At 46.8% G+C, this 22,010-nt stretch overlaps 1 protein-coding gene across 3 annotated transcripts in view; it reads left to right on the forward strand.

Annotated features, from left to right (window-relative positions):
- Lyn (LYN proto-oncogene, Src family tyrosine kinase) overlaps positions 1 to 22,010 on the forward strand; it is a 107,236-nt gene that overhangs the window by 72,249 nt on the left and 12,977 nt on the right. For all 3 annotated transcript variants that reach the window (XM_041657118.1, XM_041657119.1, XM_041657120.1), the window contains 2 exons: positions 2,458 to 2,640; positions 4,237 to 4,313. In XM_041657118.1, coding sequence (XP_041513052.1) covers positions 2,458 to 2,640; positions 4,237 to 4,313 — 260 coding nt within the window. The remainder of the gene's footprint in view (positions 1 to 2,457; positions 2,641 to 4,236; positions 4,314 to 22,010) is intronic.

Here is a 22,010-nt window from a genome sequence, read left to right on the forward strand (position 1 = left end):
TAGGCATCCTTGGATTTTTGGTATGCTCCAGGGTTCTGAACCAACACCCTGTGAATCATGTATGTGGACCAGTCCCCTGTGGATGATATAGTTAGACCAGTCCCCTGTGAATGATTTAGGTAGGCCAGTCTCCTGTGGATGGTGTATGTGGTTCAGTCACCTATGGATGTGTGGGTGGGCCAATCCCCTATGGATGATATAGTTAGACCCCTATTACCGCACACAATTCACTAGAATCCAGTTCGCAAGCTATGGGCAAGGGGCTGGAAGTTGAGAAAACACACACAAAGACATACAGACACACGGACCTCCACTCACTGATACAAAGACCCTCTTTAATAGCATCGTGTGGAGGCTTAAATACCCAGCAGTCAATGGCCAACAAGTGAAAAATCCCATCCTCTGATCCTCTAGGCAAGGCACAGCTTTTAGTCACTTCAATTAGAAGGCTCTAGACAGGGAAGAGCAGCTGAAGGCCAGGACTCCAATTGGTCCCAACACCCTATGGATGATTTAGATAGACCAGTCCCCTGTGGATGATGTAGATGAACCGGTCCCCTGTGGATGATGTAGGTGGACCAATCCCCTATATATGATTTAGGGAGACCAGTCCCCTATTTATGATTTAAGTGGACCAGTCCTCTATGGACGGTGTAACTGGTCCAGTCCTCTATGGACGGTATAACTGGTCCAGTCCCCTATGGATGGTGTAACTGGTCCAGTCCTCTATGGATGGTGTAACTGGTCCAGTCCTCTATGGATGGTGTAACTGGTCCAGTCCTCTATGGACGGTGTAACTGGTCCAGTCCTCTATGGACGGTATAACTGGTCCAGTCCCCTATGGATGGTGTATCTGGTCCAGTCCTCTATGGATGGTGTAGCTGGTCCAGTCCTCTATGGATGATGTAACTGGTCCAGTCCCCTATGGATGGTGTAACTGGACCAATACCCCATTGGTGATGTAGGTGGTCCAGTTCCTATGGATGATATAGTTAGACCAGTCCCCTGTGGATGGTGTAGGTGGGCCAGTCCCCTATGGATTATATAAGGAAGACTATTTATGAATCTTTGCTCTATTAATTCTGTCAATGGGTCCCAGTTTCACTTGTCCTTAGAAATATACAATGCGCACTTTCTTGAACGGTAGACTTGTACCTTCAGCACGGCCCCAGTGCAGCACGGCCTGCGTGGTCGCTCCGAAGGACACTACTGTCATCATCTTGCGTGGGCCTCTTGGGATGTAATCACGAAGCTCAAAAGAAAAGCGCAGGAAAGGGCCTGAGGGAGCTGCCACTGTGTCCCCGTCCCCCACACCAGCGTTTATCTACAGTTATCATCTTACTTTTTGACTTGGGTCAACAGGGCGGGTTTCTCCTCATAGCCTCTTTTGCATTTCTCTGATTACTAATACAATTGAGTTTCTTTTGTACATCTGAGTCACTGCAATGTCTCATTTTGGAAATGTGCGCCCATGCCTTTACTGCTAGGCCACTTAGCTGGTTTGTAGGAATTATAGATGCAAGATACTCATGGTTTATCAGTAGTATAAGCCGTGGAGAATATTCTCATTCTCTCCCCTCCCGCCCCTGCTTTGTGTGTGCACATGTGTGTGTGTGTGTGAGTGTGTGTGTGTGTGTGTGTGTGTGTGTGTGAAGGCCAGATGTTGACACTGGGTAGCTTCATTTGCTCTCGGCATTATTTATTGGACCGGAGGAATTACTACACCTTACACTGGTCTAGAATCGCTGGTCACTGAGCTCTAAGAGTCTTCCTGTCTCTGCCAACCAAGCCCAGACCTTTGAAAACCTTGGGGAACATTTAGTTGACAAACCGCTTTCATAAGTCTCACACTTCTTCCTGATTGTAAAGATGATGGAAGCTAGGCATGGAGACCCACACTCGAGTCCTAGCACCCAGGAGATGGGGGCAGGAAGACCACCAGTCTGAAGCCAACTAAGACTAAGTAGTATCTTAAAAACCAAAAACAGACAAACAAAAAAGTCTATGTACTCACTGTATGAAATGGTCTGTAATTGTTCCGTTAGCAATAACAAGGGTTTAATGTGCGTGTGTTGATATAGTTTCTTTTGCACTGCCCCTTGCACTCCCTCTTGTTCTTATTCATATCATAAAGTTTTGATTTTCTTGTTTATTTTGCCTTGAATAAAATTTTATTAACTGGAAGAAAATACTAGTCCTTGTGGTAAGATGCATATAGAATTCTCACAACTAATGTTTCATAAAAACTCTTTTGACTTTGTGGTAATTTTAGACTTCTGTGGACAGAGTACAAAGAACGCCCACATACACTCCAGTCATCGTCCCTTCGTGTTGACACCTGAGTGTGTTCTTCCTTAGGCCTGCTCAGTCTGTACCTAAGCTTCCTCACTCTGCATTAAGGAAGGGCAGGGTTTGAACTCTCCTTTTGATGTGCTCTGCTTTCTTCTGCCTGCCCAGGTTACTACAACAACAGCACAAAAGTGGCCGTAAAGACCCTCAAGCCGGGAACCATGTCTGTGCAGGCCTTCCTGGAAGAGGCCAACCTCATGAAAACCTTACAGCACGACAAGCTGGTGCGGCTCTACGCCGTGGTCACCAAGGAGGAGCCCATCTATATCATCACCGAGTTCATGGCCAAGGGTGAGTAGCCTTCGGAGTCCATACCCCTATAGGAGGCAGGCTCCAAAGCTAAGTGAACATTCCGTCTTAATGTGAAGTGTACTTAATACTGGAAGTCAGAAAGTAATAGAAAGGGCATTTTCATAGGCATAGGCAGAGGACAGTATGTTTCTTATTTACTTAATAATTCTCAAACTGCTTCTCTTTTCTACTTAGCATTATTTAAATTTCTGCGTGTTATTTAAAAATGTTATGGTTAAGCATCCACAGGGTCTGTAGTTGTGGCTCACATGGAGAGCTTGGATAGAGCACGGATTTAGTTAATGTTTTTAACTCCTTGTGCTGTGGAAGCCCTAAAGAGGTTCTAGGCTCTCTTTCTCTGTTAGCCCTCTTCAGGATGGCTTTCACTCATCCGTCTTTTCTTTACCTTCATTCTGATAGAAATAAACTCCTCCCCTTTTTTCTTAAATCTTTGGAAGAATGAATGAAGGAAACAGATCAACATGAGCAACAGTCCTAAATCAACACTTGCTCATGTGTCGTGGGAGTAAAGTTTGCTGTCAGAGCTGGTATGTGAGTGATTGCTTTCAGTGCTGGCGATCACACCAAGGTCCTCACTCACGGTTGACAAGTACTCTTACTTAGCATTGAGCTAATAGACAGGATGTCCTATTAGCCAATAGGTTAGAAGTATGGCTACTACATTTTCTAAAACTTACTATCTGTTAATGATTGCTATTCAGAATAGCATTTACTCAAAAGCGTTCCTCAGAAGACGATGTGTTCAGTTTTGTGCTTTGCTTTTGTGTCCCAGCCTCATGGATATTGTTAAAAATATAAATAAAACTATATGGCTTTGGTTGCTGTAACTCAGAAACCATATTCAAGGCTAGGTGCTTCATGAGGTCAGAAATACTACTGAATTAACTAATGCTATTTGAACTGTAAATACAGGTGTGGAGTGTAACAGTAGCTAACACTTACTGGGCACTCAGCTTCTACCACTGTTCCAGTGCTTTCTGTGTCGAAGAACTAAGTGTCAGTCTGGGATTCGTGGGTGATGTGGGGCAGTGTTTCCTATCTGCCAAGCCCCACACTGTCTGCTTTATATCCTCTTGCTTACACCCCCTCACAAGAACTCCTACAGAGCTACGGTGCCCACTTTGCAAAGGCCTGGCATTAAGGGAGTACACCAAGGCTACCCGTGAGCCTGGTGCTGGGAGTTCTCAGGGAAAAGAGGTCTCGCAGATATGAAACCCTAGGAAGTAGGAGAGGCTGCTGCCAGCACTGGACTTAGGAAGCTAATGTGTCCCTCACACATCAGCTCTCCCAGAGCCTCAGGCTCTCCTTTCTGTGTTGGAACAGAACAGAGCAAGCCTAGCCTGATGCCTGCAAGGGACAGGCCATCCATGAGGAACAGGACATACTTCTTGTCTCTCTGTCCCGGACAAGCTGATCAGGCAGTGGCAGGATGTTGATGCACTGGCAAGAACTCTACCCAGAGCCTTGAACACGCTGGGCAAACACTCTGCCCGAGATCCCACAAGCCCTTGGATGGTATTTCTCTACTCATGTGTTTGAGTTGCATTGACCTGTCTGTCATTCCTCTGTCTGCAGGCAGCTTGCTGGATTTCCTCAAGAGTGACGAAGGTGGCAAGGTGCTGCTCCCAAAGCTCATTGACTTTTCAGCACAGGTGACGTATTAGCAAGCCCAGTGTGTGTGTGTGTGTGTGTGTGTGTGTGTGTGTGTGTGTGTGTCCAGTCGGTGTTCTTGGGGAGACACTGGGGTGCCTGCCTACTCGTCCTGATCTCACTCCCTGTTAACTCACTACGAGTCTGAGATAAATTCGTTTGTAATGTTTTGAATACTAACCTAAGAGTTGACTATTTATTTTGGAGTTACAAACTTCCTGAAGTGTGTTTATAAGCAAAGCGAATTACCCCAAAACCAAGCAACATGCCTGGTGCAGTTCCTTGGATTGGTTAGTCATGCCTGGCACTTTGCTTGTTCTGCATTCCTTGGATCGGTTAGTCATGTCTGGCACTTTCCTTGTTTTGCCTTCCTTGGATCGGTTAGTCATGTCTGGCACTTTGCTTACTTTGCTCTTCAGTATTGGCCATTGGAGACTCAGGCTGGAAAGGCTATGTGTGGTGCAGTCCACAGTATGGAGTGGGGAAACGGTCCAATGACAGATGCTTAAGAGCTGTAGGAAGGAGCTGAGAACACCTTAAGAAGGACAGTCCCTGTTGCTCTAGTGACGGTCCAAGAGGACCTGGGCTCATCGCCTAAGGAGGAAATGGGAATGTGATCTGCACCATCAGCCTCTGATAGAACAGTGACAGCCATGGTGGAAAAGCGGTGAGGGAAAGAAGCCAGGAGCCCTGCCTTTTTAGCCGTCCTTTCACCCCCATCCTGGCCCTGGCTCCGGGGTGCCCCTGCACGGCTCCATGCACTCACCATCATAGTATGAAGCCTACCACCCTGCAGTAAAAGCAGCGTGGCTGGGTGCAGCTGTGGACCCCACAAAGCTGGCAGAACAGGAAGCAGAGAAAGCAGAAGTCTGATAAGTGTGTATCACACGAAACACAGATAAAGAGGCCTCTGCTCTAGTGCATGTGGGCTTTCCAACTAGGCCAGAGATTAGAGGAGCTCACACGGGGCAGGGCTACAGAAAGATGGCACACATGGCCCGAGGGCTACACAGGCTTGCTCTTCAACCCGCCTGAGGCTCAGTCTGCACTCATAGCTCTTTGGGTCAGACACTACACATGGCAGGAATATGCTGGATCCAAAGGCTGTCTTTCCCTTTTTGCATAGGCATCCTTGTTTGATTTTGTACATCTTGTTTGGTAAAACATTATCTTGCTGTAGTGGAAATTTCTGAGGTCAAGTCTGGGCACCTGAGGCTACCACAGAGGGTAACTTTTTTCTGCCTTATAAATAAGACTTTGAGCTTGCAGACATGATGTCCACAGAACCTGCTCTCACTGTGGCTGTGCAGCTAGGTACCAGACAGGTTTAGGCGACTTCACTAGAACTAGCCTGAGTCCCCTTGGTGACTGGAAAGGCTAGAAGCAATCAAGATGCCACCACTGTTCTATCCAGCTTGTGTTGGATGAGCTCTTACCTCTGTGTCCCAGAGAATCCTTCTGGTGAATGATCCCGGGTCAAACTGCTGAATCTTCAGGGCAAATGTGAAAGCTGTTGTCAATGAGACTGTCACGGTCAGCAGCAGCCAGGGATATCCTAAGAATGCAGGCTTAGCACAGATTCCTCTCCTCCTCCCTTCCATCCTCCCTTCCCCCTCCCTTCCTCCCTTCCATCCTTCCTCCCATCCTTCCATCCTCCCTCCCATCTTTCCATCCTCCCCCCCTTCTTCCCTGCCATTCTTCCTTTCTCCCATCCATCCATCCATCCATCCTTCCTTCCTTTCATCTTCCCTCCCTCCTTCTTTCCCTCTCTCCCTTCATTCCTTCATAGATTGAACCCTGGGCCCTGTACATACGATGCTTGTGTCTGTCACTCAGCTACACCCCCAGACAAATGTGTTTCCGTTGTAACTGAGCTCTAGCTCCTTTGAGTTCATATTTGTTCGAGACACATCTCACCCAACCCTCGAGCTGCAGCTGTGAGAGCACCTGTCGTCCCTCCTGCCTTTATTATTAATTCTATTTGCGTGTGACTTTTCCAGCTGTAACAGAGGTGGTGGACTCGCCCCTGACAACAGCCTGAAGTCACACCCCTCACACACTGACCTCTGCAATCCTCCCGATACCCCTGCGATGCTCTTGGTTCTATGTATGGTGGCATTGCCCAGTGTGCTGCCTCCTCTTTCCTGGATCGTTTTCTCACCTGCCACTAACTTTGTCCGTTCTCTGTGGTGAATCACACGAGACACTGATGATTTAATAAAACTGATCCGAGCTGACAGCTGGTGGTCAGATCCTCAGATAATCCACCCCCACACCCTCTATCTTTTCCTCAGCTTATTTCTTGGGGTGAAAATTAGATGAGTCCACTTAGTATTTGAGCTCTAACCTGACGAGTTAGTGGGGTGTACAATACGTCGATGGCCACTCTGTCCCATTATCATTGTCATATATAGTCGTGAATGGAGAACATGACTGGTTGCCATGGATACCATGACAGTCAACAGTAGAGATTGGCTATTGGGACTGGAGATGGGTCTGCTAGCAATCATAGCCTCAGAAGAGCAAGGAAAAGTGTGAGGGGCAGAGTCGGGACTTCCCCATGACCTACTTCCTCTCTACCTTCTCCCCTCCTTCCCTGGGTGTCCAGTTGAGACAGGAAACCCCTGGTGCACATGGCCACCTCCCAGTTCATGTGAGAGCTGATTTCATCACTGTCTCCGGAAAGCTCTGAAAAGTCTCATGGGACCCAGATGTAACCCGTGCTCCTCAGCCATCCCCTCAGCCCATGTACTGCTCACTGGGTGGAGATGAAGAAACTTTGACAAGAGATCAGTTCCCTCACAGCTTCTCTCCTTGTACTTACTGGAGCAGTTCTGTGCTCTGCTTTGATCAGAGGAGAGTGGCGTTTCTAAGCAGAATGCCCTTTCATCAGGTATTCTGCTTACACCCAGGCTGTAGAAGAAGCATGCTTGGCAGGAGAAGAGTTTGAAATTAGTCAGCAACATCCTGGGGCAGAATCAGAGGTGGAATCACAGGCTCTGAAAACTGGGAAGAAAACTAAGTGCAGAATTCAGAAGGACCGTACAGTGATTGGATAAATCACGTTATCTTTCCAACCCAGGGAAATAAAGCATTTATTGCTACTTGGCAGCAACATCTCTGAGGCATCAACTTTATCTGAAATGAAACAATAAATTATCTCAGAGCAATGCTGCAAAAGCCAGTTCGTCATGATCATGTGATCATGGCAGCAATTAATGTTTGTTTTAGCATCTTCTAGTTGATGAAGCACATCCCTTACCCAATGAGAGCCCAACAACTTTGATGGTTTATATTGCTATTTATATGTTTCACAAATGAGTGAGAAAATATGAACTTTCAGGTAGAATTGCTTGGACTGAGTCCTGGTCTGTCTTCTGACTACAGACACTTGGCTCTTTCGTCTGTATTGCATTGTCATTTGGTGACCAGTGTTCATCCTGTCACAACTTTGTGCCCGGCCTACCAGAATGGGCATTTTACATCCTTGACAGATCTTTGCCTTGCTGATGAGTTAAGGATTTCTTTAACTCCTTTCATCTTTCCATTCGTCTTTATGGACAGCATGCATCTTTCTTTCTTCTGAGTCTGGACCTGAACTCCTGATCCTCTTGCTAAGATTACGTATATGCACCACCACCCCTTACTAAATGTTTGCATCATGTAGCAATTACTCTCAAGATGTATTTCTCCATTGGTATTAAATTTGAAGTTACAACTTAAGTTGAAATTATTAAACTGAGGAAAGGACTACATCTAAGTATTTATCAGCCTCTTTCAATACCTAGGAGACTGACCAGTCCTTTTGTGATAAATAGGCCAAAAGGGCCAGGATGGAAATGTCCTCAGGAAGCATCTAAATATTTGACAATATCATCAGATGCAGTATGATATCATGTTATCTCTTTGCTGTCTGCGGGAGAAACCGAAGAGAAGCAGCCCTTTCCTTTCCCAGCTTGTGACTGCTAGCCAGCCTTTTCCCTTCACCATCACCATGGCTTCCATAGTAGCCTAAGAGAGCAGTGGTTCTCAACCTGTGGGCCAAGAACCCTTTAGGGGTGAGTGGCCCTTTCACGGGGGTCTCCTAAGACCATTAGAAAACACAGGTGTTTATATAACTCTTCCTAACAGTAGCAAAGTCACAGTTAGGAAGTAGCAAGAAAATATTTGTGGTTGGAATCACCACAATGCGATGAATTGTCGAAGGTCACAGCATTAGGAAAGTTAAGAACCTGTAATAAAGGAACTAACTACTTTATGTTCAAAGCATTATTTCAAATCTAAAAATATCTGGCACTGGGGATTGAACCCCAGACCAGTGCATGCAAGGCAAGCGTTGTACCAAGGTACGCAGCAGCCAGCTCTTCAGCACTAGTGTCTGGAGCCTGATTGCCCCCCTCCTCAGTTTATTTCAGCAGAGCAAGAGGCACTGGCACATAGGATCCAGCTCGGTGGCAAGTAGAAGCCTCCAACAACTGCCTTGGCTTCTGCATCTTCTAGAAAGCCACATTCACTTTCCTGGGAATTCTCACGGGTGCCTCTCTATTGCGACCTTTCCTGGGGATGCTCACGGGTGCCTCTCTATTGCAACCTTTCCTGGGGATGCTCACGGGTGCCTCTCTATTGCGACCTTTCCTGGGGATGCTCACGGGTGCCTCTCTATTGCGACCTTTCCTGGGGATGCTCACGGGTGCCTCTCTATTGCAACCTTTCCTGGGAATACTCACGGGTGCCTCTCTATTGCGACCTTTGCACTTTCAGGGTCCTCTTGATAGCACAAGAGTGGGAAAGACCAGCAATGAAGTGGGAATTGAAAAGAATATTGTGATCTGAGATGTTGCTGTAGATAAAGGAGCCAGGTAGATCAGGACAAGATGCTCGGTGTGCATCATTAGGGAGTGGTTGCCTGGAAACCATGACTTCCCCATGCACAGTGGCCTACACAACTGGTGCTTCAATCATCCTGTGAAACAGAGGAAACACTGCTACATTTTTTAAACAGCACTATCCATAGCAAGAGTGATCCAGAAAACATTGGCCTAAGAGCCGGGAAACATGCTTCCCTGAAAACTGTCACTCCCTGCAAGGCGACACGCCCAAGTTAGGTGTCCCACAGCCTCAGCCTTAATATTCCATGACGCAGAAAAGCCTTTTGTGCTGAGACTGCATGAATTGTGCCTCTGTTATAATTAATGATTTTGATGTTCTAAACAAAGGGACATAAATATATGGCATTATTTTAGTAACCATATTCAGACATGGCAATGTTCTCTATTCAAAATTTAAAACATTTTAATTGATAAAAATAGTCATACATATTTATAATGTACAGTGTGATTATTTTTGTCTGTTATGATTGAGACAGAGTCTTGCTAGGTAGCCCCGGTTGACCTCCAACTTACCGTCCTTCTACCTCTGCCTTGAAAGTCCTGGCATTATAGGGCATGTGCTGCTGTCCCCAGTTCAATGTGACTTTACAAAATGGATACATTTTGATCCTGTGTGCATGTTTGTGCACATGCATCCGTGTGCAGATCAGAGGACCATCTGATCTCCTTCCATCAGTGGGGTCCCGCCAGCAAACTCAAATCATCAAGGCTGGCACCCTTACGGGCTCGGTCATCTCAGGGAACATTCAGTGTGTGTCGAGATGCACAGTAAGTTACTGGTAACTGTTGCCACCCTCCTGGACTTTAGAACACTAGAATTCATCCCATACATTTGACCCTATCGTTTAACCCCATTTCTCTTTATCCGTTTTGAATAATGAGTTTCATTCAAAACTCGTTTTAAGCCTGGGGCAGCCCTGGGAGTCATGAAAACTCACGAAACGGACAACTGAAACTGTGGCCAGTGTCGGAATTGCAAAACTAGATGATATGCAGTCTTCTTCCAGGAAAACAAATAGAAAAGCACTTAACTGCCAGTTAAAAATAGCATAAAACAGGAACTTCGGGGTTTTTTTTGGGGGGGGGGAGTGGGGAGTAACATGTTAGGCAGAGGGAGTGTGGTTTCAGGCTGCAGACAAGGCAGAGGGGTCCGGCTGGAGGAGCCTCCCTCTTCAGCCTCAGCTGGCCTTGAACTTTCCTGCATCCAGCTGCTGGCTGCATGCGTTAAGGTGTGTGCTCTCACAGATACCCTGCCTAGAAAGCTTCCCAGCACCAGTGAGAACCTGTGAGTCAGATCAGCCTCCAGCCCTGATACCGTTCTGTCCGGGGGTGACAGTTTCTAGCTTGTGTTACCGTAAGTCACACACCAGCTTCCCCTTTGGGAATTTGTCATGGTGTCCTGCCAGGCTAGACTTAAATGGGGTGGATTAGAGTCATTACCGGATGTTACATTCACTACACTTTGAAAGAAGCTGCATTGTCCACCCTGGGAAAGCCTTTTTTAGGTTCTACCTGTGTTCTCTTCACCTTCTCCACACGGCTCCATCTCTTCTCTCTTTCACCCACAGCATGCAGGGAGCACAGCATGCAGGGAGCATCGCCTGGCACCTTCCTGGGGATAGGATGAGCAAGGCACATTCCTGTCTCCCAGGAGAAAATGGCTAAGGGAGGCAGATGAGTAACAGATGAGGATGAGTTCAGCACCAGGAGGGTTCCCAGAGCTTTCTGATTAAGCACCTTATGTTGCTTTCAGAGCACTATGGATGGAAAGGCCAAACAGTCAGGAGGGCTAGCTGTGGGGAGGCTGGAGCCCAGGGGGCACAGGCAGGCTAGCTGAGGGAGGCTGGAGCCCAGGGGGCACAGGCAGGCTGGCTGTGGGGAGGCTGGAGCCCCAGGGTCAGGAGGGCTGGCTGTGGGAACTGAGAATTACCCCTTGGCTTTGGAAAAGCGGTAGACTGTGAAAGTGAGCTTTGGCAGCAGGAAATTAGTGCCTAGGAAAGAAAGCAAGAGGCTTGAGAGAAGAGCTTGAGGTGAAAGGAGAGAGGCAATCGAGCAGGATAGAAGTAGGGTTTAAGGAACCTGGAAGTCTCAAGCAGAGTCCAAAAGGAGGAGCCATGAACTGCTTGAAGATGACTCTAGGTAAACCCATATTAGAGCATGAGCCAGCATGCTAAATCAAAGCTCTCACCGGGACAGCAGGACTTAGCAGTTTTGCTCTTTTAGCTAATATTTTGCCATTTAGTGATTGATAGAGTTTGCAGTCGCTGTAATATCCATGCATATTCTCCACACCGTACGTAACCAGTAGTGAACCACTCTCCTCTCACTAAGATTATAATTGATTGTTGCTGTTTTGTTTTGCCTGGAGACAGGAGCTGATGCAGAGGCCATGGTGGGGTACTGCTTACTGGCTTGCTCCCCGTGGCTTGCTCAGCCTCCTTTCTTATAGAGCCCAGGACCGCCAGCCCAGGGATGGCACCACCCACAGTGGGCTGGGCCCTCCCCCATTAATTACTAATTTCAAAATTGTTCCACAGGCTTGCCCACAGGCTAATCTGATGAGGACACTTTTTAAGTTCAGGTTATCTCTTTGTAAATGACTCCGGCCTGTGTTAAGTTGACCTAAAACCTGGCTTGAGCCCATGAATTGCAGACAGGGAAGCTGGCTCCCAGCTCTTTTTTTCTTTTGTCTCCTCAACTTCCTTCTTCCCAAGTTTCACTGAGCAGGCAGGCCAACTCCAGGTTTCTCCTTTCTTCCCCCTCTCCTCCACTTTCTCCCTTCTTCTCTCTCTCCTCTTTTATTCTTGGATTTTAAAGATGGTGGTAGAATAGACGCTCCAAGATGGCGTGGTTTGTAAAGCACTTGCCACGTAAGTGAAAAGACTGAGTTCGCATCCCCTAAGCCCAGATAAAACTGGGGTGGAAAGGAAAAGTCCTTGGACCTTCAGCAGTCATGCAGAAATCAGGGAGACCAGGTCTCTAGGAAAGTGGAAGGCAATGATTGACACCTGAGCTTGCCCTCTGCCCTCTGCATATGTTCATGCCTGCCCCCATACACAACACGCACACACAAATGTGCCTTAAGTCCACTCACGTTGTTGCAAAACCTAAAGCACTTCCAGAAGCTTCCTTCTTGCTCAGCCAAAACAAAGCACTAACCATTGTAGCTCACCGCTGCCCCTCCATGGCCCCCACCATAGCTGCTCACCTCACCGCTGCCGCTCCATGACCCCCACCATCGTAGCTCACCGTTGCCCCTCCGTGACCCCCCACCATCACTGCTCACCCTTGCCATTCATGACCCCAGACAGTTGCTGCTCACCATTGTCCCTCCGTGACCCCCCACCATTGCTGCTCACTGTTGCCCCTCTGTGACCTCGCACCATCACAGCTCACGCACCATCGCAGCTCACCGTTGTCTCTCCGTAACCCGCGGCTACGCCTTCCTATTACTCTTTTTATCCATCTGCTGTATGGGTCTCACCACATGGATGGCTTTCATGCCTGGCCACTTCCCTCAGGGTGTTCCCACCAGACCTCGAGTTTCAGCGGTCGAGTCCACCCTCCTTCCTCAGAAGCGCTTTTCTATGTCAGCGCCTTTCCCAGATTTACTTCCTGGGAGCGCCTGTCCTTTGTCTCGCGGCCACACTCTTGTTGCCAGTGTGTGTCCTCCCACCTAAAACCGTGCCTGCTCCGTGGCTCTCTGTTGTCGCCTCTGAGCCCTTCTTCCCATAGCATGTGCCGCTAATATTTCAGTGACTGTTTGTTTATGTTTGGATCCTCAGTGTGCAGCCACAGCGCCTCCAAGACAGCAGGTGCTGAGCCAACACTTGCCGAATCATTTCACTGGCCACTTAAAGAGGGGCACACCTCTCTCACTTCACACAGCTCTGAACAAGTGACTGGAAGAGTGTGTGTCACCTTGAAGGCTGTCCGGGTCTCAGGCGTGAACAATGCTTTTCTCCTCTCTCTCTTCTGGGTGTTTATTTACCTGCACAAAACTTGCCTGGTGTGTCAAAACAAAAGTGAGAAGGAAGGGGAGCCTGAGGACCTGCGCTGCCAGAGAAAACAAAGAATGGCTTTGCCGCACATTCCGTGTGACATAAAGAACACCAGGAAAAGCAAGAGTTTATAAATGGCCCGTTTGAAACTGGAGCGTGGGGTGGGGAGGGGTGGGGTGGGGGCACAGCAGAACAAGTTTCTCCCTCAGTAAGTCGGAGCCTTTCTGGGCCGCCCCTTGGTAAGGAGCTCACCTAGACTCTGGAGTTTACATGGTAAAGGCACCCTTCTCTGCAAAATTAGGATTTGTAGCTGTAGAAAAATTTCCAGCTGCTTCTCCTGGGCCAAGCTCCATGTTATGGAAACAAGTCCTTGTTCCTTTAAGATGTGTCTATTGGCCTAGTGTTTCTTAGCCCAAGCTTTCCTGGTGCATTCCTGGTGTGTGATCCTCTTGACTGTAGCCCCTCTGCCTCATCCCTGACCCTCAACTCCCTTGGAGCCCACACGGTTAGCCTCTGTTTCATGTAGTCATCCTGGGGTCCCTGGATGCTTCCCTCACGATGACACTGAACTCTGGCTCCCTCGCGGGCTCCAAACACACCTCCCATTGTTCCCAGCAGTCCTCATCTTCAGACTCGGGCCTGTTTCTTGACTTCCTGCCCTCCGGGATTCTGTCTTGTCTCCTTGAGCCATTCTGTGCAGTGTTGTACCTCCACTGGACTTGCTCCTGCAGTCACCATTGCCGTAATGTAACTTTGGCATCACTCGGTTCTTCCAGCCCCCCACACTTCATCATCCATCCACGCAGTCTCCGCTTTCCGGTGTTGCACACACCCCTCGGTCACCCCTTCTTGGTAAAATCCTTCCTAACCATGTACAAAGCCAGCTCTTAGCCTCTTTGCCCCTTAGCCTAACATCTGTGCCCAGTACTAATGCAACAGCTGGCTTTTCACACTCCTGATTCAGGGAACTGTCCATGTTCCAACCGGTTCATGAAGTCCTGGGCGACAACGTTTCTCCTTCACCTGCACACTGCCCAGGTGGTCCGGGTTCTCAGTGGACCACCAGACTGGACCTTTCCCTGAGTGCCCCTCTGTAGTCTCTGCCAGCCTGCCTCTCTTGATACACTGTTTCTCATTGAGCCCTAGTCTCTCAAGATGTTGTCAGGGAAGTTCTACATTCGTTTTGGCCTTCATCCCTGTGACCTCCCTCTCCCCTTCTGCTTCAGGGCTTCTTCTCGCTTCCAGCAAATGGCACTCATATCTGTACCCACCTCTTTCGCTTCCTTCCTTCCTGCTTCCTCCTGAAGCCACCACCACCCCCAGCCAAAAATGCTCTTAGGTCATCAGCTGCTCCAGGATACTAAACACACCTCATCCTCTTCCTGGGTGGTCCACCAGCCACAACAAGAGCAAAGGCTCCCTCTCCCCCTTCTCCTTTTCTGATCTCCAGCTTGCCTCACTGCCATATCCCAAGCATTTTAATATGTGATGCTCCAGAATTCAAGCCTCCAGCTTCCTACATTCATTTTCTCTTTATTCATCTTCCCCCATAATCCTATGGAGCCACTGTATTCCTGAGGCAGCCTCGAGGCTTTTAATCATGGGAATTTAGCCTCTGCTTACACCAGAGTTAAATGTCTGTAATAAAGGTATCAAAAGGCCTGGCTTGCTTTACAACCCTAGGGGGAAACCTTGCCTTAGTTCTTAAGCTTCCTAACACTGCAACACTTTAATAAGGTTCCGCGTGTTGTGGGGACCCCCAACCATAAAGTGGTTTCCATTACTACTTCATAACTGTAATTCTGCTTGTTATAAACTTTACTATAAATACTAGCTGATGGTCTTAGGTGACCCCTGGGGAAGGGTCAGTCGACTCCCAAAGGGTCGTGACCCACAGGTTGAGAATCACTGACTCGCATTCTTTTTCCATTCTAAAGGACTGTAATTTGGGGACACTGTAGATCTAGTCAAACTGTCCACCTCTGAGCCTCCAGCTCGAATGATTCCCTCCAGCTCACAGCTTTCCTGGCTTCTCCCCACACACTGACCGTGCCCAACCTGAGTGCCTTTTCTTCCTGCTCCGGAACCATTCCCACCCATGGCTCGTCCCCTCCCTTGATGGCAGCACCATCCTTAGGGTCGCCAAGCCCCCACACCTTGTCGCTCGCTCACCCAGTCCTGCACAGGTGACCCACACTGCTAACTTCCAGCACCTCACCTCTCCTGATGATCCACAGAATAATTGCCTGGCTGCTCGTTGCTCCTGGTTTCCCTGCTCCTGAGCCTGCTGGTCACTGTCAGGGTGCTGTCGGGTGACAAGCGTTGACTCATGTATTGCTCAGAGATGCCCGGAGCTTGGCAGATCTCTCAGGACAGGCAGAGCCCTGATAAAGACCATTGGTCTACAGTTTATATTAGATGCTATTTCTTTTCATGAATTTCTGTTATTTGTTGGAAATCTGTGTCACAGGGTCTAAGTTATTTCTTATCTGAAGTCTCATTTAAGCATCTTTTAAAACTCATTTTACATACCAACTACAGTTCCTCCTCCCACCCCTTCTCCCTCTCCTCCCTCTTATCCCCCCCCCCCAAGCTTTTGTTTAAACCTATATATACCCGGGTCTTGTTACCTGTAGTGAAGGATAAGCCACAGGTGTGCCCAGGGCTTGTGTGAGCTCTGCGGCTGGGAAGTTGCTTGGTGGTGGGAGATCAGTTTGTAGGCCAACCTGTCAGAGGCGCGTCTGCTGGAGAAACTAGATTTTTGTCACACTCTTAACTCAGGGGAGCCCAGAGATGTCTGCCCAACCCAGTGGGCTTGGGTAAATTCTGACTGGTGAGCAGACATGGTAACTTCCAGTGTGGTTCCAGCCTCTACCTCTCCTGCTTCCATATCCGTAAGAGAAAGCTTTGTAGGTGGAGGGGAAACCGTCCCAGGCTTCATCCATAAACACGGGCTATTTTGAAAACTCACTTCAAAGGGGAAGAAATATATATAAATAACGATGACCCCGAATCTGTTTCAGGTTTATTTGGAATTTGTTAGATCCTGTTACAAACTCCCTTGCAGTGCATCACAGAGCGAGTGAGTTCGAGATCCTTCCCAGCGCACAGGCTGAAAGACACTGTGCCTGCGATCTGTTTCCTTTGTTTCTGGCTTGGTGCCTGTTTGCCAAATTCTTACTTTCTGTCTCTGTTATTAGAAAGTAGACATGGTAGACAAGGCCTGTTCTAGGGGACCACTGCCTCGAGAATAAGGGTCTGGGAGGTGGGAGGACTGTGTCAGCAGATAGACGGGTGGGTGGGTGGATCAGTAAATGCAGTCTCCTGGCTCAGAAGGACCATGACCTTCTGCCCTTCGATCCACTGACAGTGCTGGTATAGCTGAGTCACGGTGAGGCCATTGGGTCCAGGCTCAGCAACAGCAACAAAAATGCTAACAGCAGCGACGTGCTGTGGGTGAGTGAAGCCACAGTGACCAGAATTCCAAAGCACGTCCCAAGCTGTCTCCTAAACCCCTAACATTGGTATTCTTATACAAAAACAAACAGCTTGATGACACTGGAAATCCTTCAAAGCTAATATAACATGAAACAAGCAACCACACTTTGAAGGTTCTGGGAAAGTATGTTCAGAATTTTAATTATTTAAAATAGCATTTTAGCCTGCTCGGGTGCTTTGTAATCCCAGCTGCCCGGAAGGCTAGGGCAGAAACAGTTCCAATTCCAGGCCATCCTGAGCAACTTACTGAGGGCCTGACTTTGAAATTTAAAAATAATAATTTTAGAAAGATGTAAAGAAACTAGAGAGATAGCTTGGCAGTTTATAGCACTTGTTCTTGCAGAGAACTTGATTTCAGTCCCCAGCATTTAACACTGCAATTAAACAGCCTTCTGTAACAGCTTCTGTAATCAGAAGATCAGGTTCCCTCTTCTGGCCACTGCAGGAACTGCATGTATGTCGTGCAAATACGTACAGACAAAACACCCTTATACAAACTATAAAAATAAATACATTTTTTTAAGATGTAAAAACAGGCCTGGTATACTGGAATAAAACTCAATACTTAGGATGCCTGAGGCCCAGGGCTCAGCCCCCAGTATCATAATAATAATAATAATAATAATATAAATAGTCAGTGTAAATTTGTTGTAGTACTATAGGAAAAATAGAACTTAAATTCTGATTCCAAATATCTGTTATTCTTATTTACATTTTATCTTATTTTTGATTAATATTTTAAGAACTAGTAATAATAATGGATAATGGATAAAAAGAAGAAAATCAATTACTTTGCAGATTATAAACTCAAATTTATTTCCCAACTCTTCCTTTCAAATAGAAGGATACATTGTGCTCTCCTCCTATATATTTTATGTTGCAATGTCATCAATGACCGCATTTGGGGTATTTTTTAGTCCAGCATAGGGGACCTTGTACCTCTGTTTGCCATCTCAGCATCCTCCTGCGTCTGTGCTGTAGTTCATGGAGCCACACTCAGTGACCTCTTCTGTGCTCTACTGTGATTTATGTAGCCACATCTTTCTTCTTAGACATTCACGTTGCTTTTTTAGGGTTTCGTTGTTTGGTTTGGTCTGGGGTTTCTTACCGTGACAGACATGGATGGTGATTGTGAATGCCCATGTACATGGAGTTGTGAAGTATGTTGGAAGGATAAATCCTTGATTGGAGAATTACCACTCCCAAAGTGTGTGTTCATTTTTAATTTGGATAGTTGTTCATAAAAGTCTTAAAAAAGGAGGAGTATCTTCTTATTTATGTTCTTCCCCAGACTAAGTATTGCTATTCATTCTCTGATCCAATCCAGTAAGTCTAATTTTATTTTTAAAATTATTTAATGTGTATGTATGTGTGTTTGCACACCATGTATGTGCAGTACCACGGGGGCCAGAGGACAGCATCAGACCCCCTGAACTGGGGTTATAGGAGGTTGTGAGTGCTGATGTCTCAGGACACTCGAAAGCAGCAATCCTGTCTAATTTTTTTTTTTCTGGTTTTTCGAGACAAGGTTTCTCTGTGGCTTTGGAGCCTGTCCTGGAACTAGCTCTGTAGACCAGGCTGGTCTCGAACTCACAGAGATCCGCCTGCCTCTGCCTCCCGAGTGCTGGGATTAAAGGCGTGCGCCACCATCGCCCGGCATCCTGTCTAATTTCTTATTCCATTACTACAGTCGTGTTTATTTTCTGTGTATGAGCCCAGGGGTCTTTTCTTCTATTTATTCACTACTGCAAGTTATTTTCCTGGGAGTTTCTTGGGTACTCTGTCTTGTTATGTCTTTGCCAGCAATCCTTTGATACTGTCCTTTGAATCTCATGGTAGGTTCGTGTTCTATGTGCTATTACCTGTTTGCAGACGTGTAACTGCATGCTTTAGCTTTCTATTTTCATTTTGTATTTAAATTCTATAAACGGGTGTGTATCTGTTACAATGTAGCCTTTCCTGAGAGTGTGGCATCATTGTGCCCATGTTTATTACTTTCTAACTTTGTAACCAGTTCCAGGAGTTCCAGCCTCCTCTTCTGACTTCCCTATGTCATACTCGTGTGCGTGGTACATGCACACATATGTGGCAAAGCAGTCAGCCACAAAAAATTAAATAAGTCTAAAAAAATTTAAAGTAGAATTTATCATCTGCTTCCATTTCCCATAAGCTCAAGCAACTGACTCCAAATCTCTGCTATATCCTCACAATACTGAGGTCTGAGATGCTGTTGCTAATCTTCTCATTTCCTGCTAATCCCTAACTCTGTGTAATGCCACACTTGTTTATTTGAAGCATATTGTTACTATTTTATTATTATTATTGTGTGTGTGTGTGTGTGTGTGTGTGAGAGAGAGAGAGAGAGAGAGAGAGAGAGATTGATTGATTGATTGTGGGTGCATATTTGCTACGTCATTTGTATGGAGGTCAGAGGACAACTTTCTAGAATCTGTTCTCTCCTTCTGCCCTGTTGAGGCAGAATCTCTTTTGTTCCTACGAAGCTATTTACTCCAGGCTAGAAGGCCTGAAACTTCCAGATGATTCTCCTGTCCATGTGTGTTTGTGGTATTTGTGTGGGGTATGTGTGGTGTGTGTGTGCGTGCGTGTGTGTGTGTGTGTGTGTGTGTGTGTGTGTGTACGCACGTTCCAAGGATTGAAGTCAGGTTGTTGAACTGTTGAACTCAGTCTAAGGAACAAGAGCTTTCATCCCGTGAGCCATCTCGCTGACCCATTTGCACTTTTGAGACTGAACTGAGGGAAAGGGAAGAGATTCTTCCACAGTTCCTGTTTGGTCCTGCCCTGCTATTCGGGGCCTCCACACGGCCTGTCACCCAGGGTGCTAACCCTCTATTAATTTCTGGGATTAAGCACTTCTAAAATGCTGAATCTTCCATTTGACACCCTGCATCCAAGCCACATACTCCTTTCCCAGCCTGCTAGCCACTCTACTTTCTGTAGCTCTGAACTGAACAATTTAAAGGCCCTAACTAACTTGTTCCATTTAGATTAATATCTGCAAGGTTCATATGTATTGTAACATTGATCAGATCTCTTTCCTTTTTGCCGAGGTCTAGCCTTAGCTCAGGTTCAGGTTCTGAGACAGGAAAGGGGCATCATCACAAGGAGGAATTCCGACCACCAAGTGGATTGCACTCAGGTGACCCCGAGTAGCTCAAGCCGTCTTTATTTACTGTTTAACAGAGTTTTTCCTACCAGGCTAAATGAATACCTTTATTATTAGCTCCTATTTTTGACTTTTAAGAAATACATAGTATTTTAAGAAATACATCATAATGATTATAAAAGTCCCCATTGTTCCCCTTTATGCTTCCCCAAATGCACTTTCCCACCCCCTACATATCTTATTCTAGACACAGAGTTCAGCATTTTTACAGACTTAACTAAATACCGAGCCAGACACATCCTGCTCTTACAGCACTGATGTCAGCTGGCAGCTACTTGAGGTTACAAAGTTAAAAAGTAATAGACATGGGCACAATGCTTTAAGGACAACGATATTCAGACCTGGACAGTTCTTTCATGTCTGCAAGAAATGCCTTTATACAGTTCCCTTTTCTACAAGAGGGGCCCCTGTATCCATCTCTCTGTAAAAGGCAGACTTTGGTAAGGCAGGCTTTTCCTATCTCACTAGACCATACTTCTCCCGGTACAAGCTCCTATGTATGGTCAAGATGGACCTATCATCCCATATTTTACATTACATTAATGTAAAATAATTATATTTACATATTATTCCCATCAGAATACACTAGATCTTATCATTGATTCTATATTCTCAGTATCCAGGAACTCAACAGTTGTATTTCAACAGTTGGCGCTGTGTGTATTCCTGAGGCCTTTTCCCTATTCTGTGTCTGCGTGCCTTACTCTCCTCTCCAGAACTTTGAGACACGGTCAATGTTCAAAGTGTTGCTTTCTCATAGGTATCAAACTATCTATCATGAGTCAGAAAAGTTCCTAGGACTGGGAGTTGTAATTAATAATTCCAGATAAGAAATCTGAGGAGCATTAGCCAACTGCTGAATCTTAGGGGAAAATATTCAAGAAAGGACAGAACTTTCAGGGATTTTGCAAATTCCTACACTGTCCCATGATCTCCTGGTCCTTGCCAAGTGAGAATCCGTTGCCATGGGTGCCTTGCGGGAACCCGATGGACAGATAGTCATACGCTGCTCCGAGACTGGCTTACCCGGCTCCCAACACCTTCTGCTGACGGAAGAGTGCTCCATGGTATGCACATACTGCGTTTTGTTTATCTACTCAACCACCAGTGGGTATTTGGGCTGCTACTGTGAACAGTGCTTCTCGGAACACCAGTGTGCAAGTCTTGCTCAAGCCCTACAGTGGTTTCGTGTGTGTGTGTGTGTGTGTGTGTGTGTGTGTATGCAGGCATGTACAGGTATATTTGCATGTGTGTATGAAGGGCTAGAGATAAACCTCATGTACCATTCCTCAGGAGTAGTTCACCTTTTGTTGAGACAGGGTCTCTCACTGAACTGGCTGTCCAGTGAGCCACAGGGGTTCTCCTGTCTCTGCCTCCCCAGCGAGCCACAGGGATCCTCCTGTCTCTGTCTCCCCAGCTCTAGGATTAGGAGCTTTTCTGTGTCGGTTCTGGGAGTCAGTTCTCCTTTGTTAGAAAGACTTTATGGGGTCTACAGTAATTCTATTTTAACAGTAACAGCCCACCAAGCTGCTTGTGTGCATCTGCTCGGGTCCCCAGCACTAGAACTTGTTCTTTTCTCGCTCATTTACACACTTGATTGCAGTGTTAAGTAGACACACGTGGGTGACCTCACAAGAGAAAGTCTAAGTAACTGACAATTCCTCCCCACCCCTAAAGAAAGTGATTTTTTTTTTTAATGGTAACATACTAACTTAAACACAATCCGTGGCCTGGTGGAGCCACCCTTGGAAAACTGGGATTCTTGTATGTTGGTGGCCAGTTACATTCTGACCAGCCCCAGAAGTGCCCTTGCGTAGGTGTGTGTGCCATTCTCCGCCCTCGCCCTCAGCTGTGAGGACAGGCTCCCAGACGGCAGGCTTCGCCTTGACTGGCTTTTACGTTACCTCATCATCATCTTCCTCCTTCCCTCCTTTATCTGTGCTGCCAATTTGGTGAGCACTGTTCTTCAAGGTGGAAGCCCGTGTGCTCACATGGAGCCCTCTGGACATGGATTCAGATCTTGGCCTCGCTTGGCACAGACTTCCGGCCTCCATCTCCTCTTCTTTGCTATGAACAGAACCTGTCATGTGGGCTAGTTCCGGCTATGATAGAAGCTACGCAGTGTTG

The sequence above is a fragment of the Microtus oregoni genome, unplaced genomic scaffold, assembly GCF_018167655.1.
Source record: "Microtus oregoni isolate MIOR12 unplaced genomic scaffold, Mior012 000008F_ref0000371, whole genome shotgun sequence".
Classification (NCBI taxonomy): domain Eukaryota; kingdom Metazoa; phylum Chordata; class Mammalia; order Rodentia; family Cricetidae; genus Microtus; species Microtus oregoni.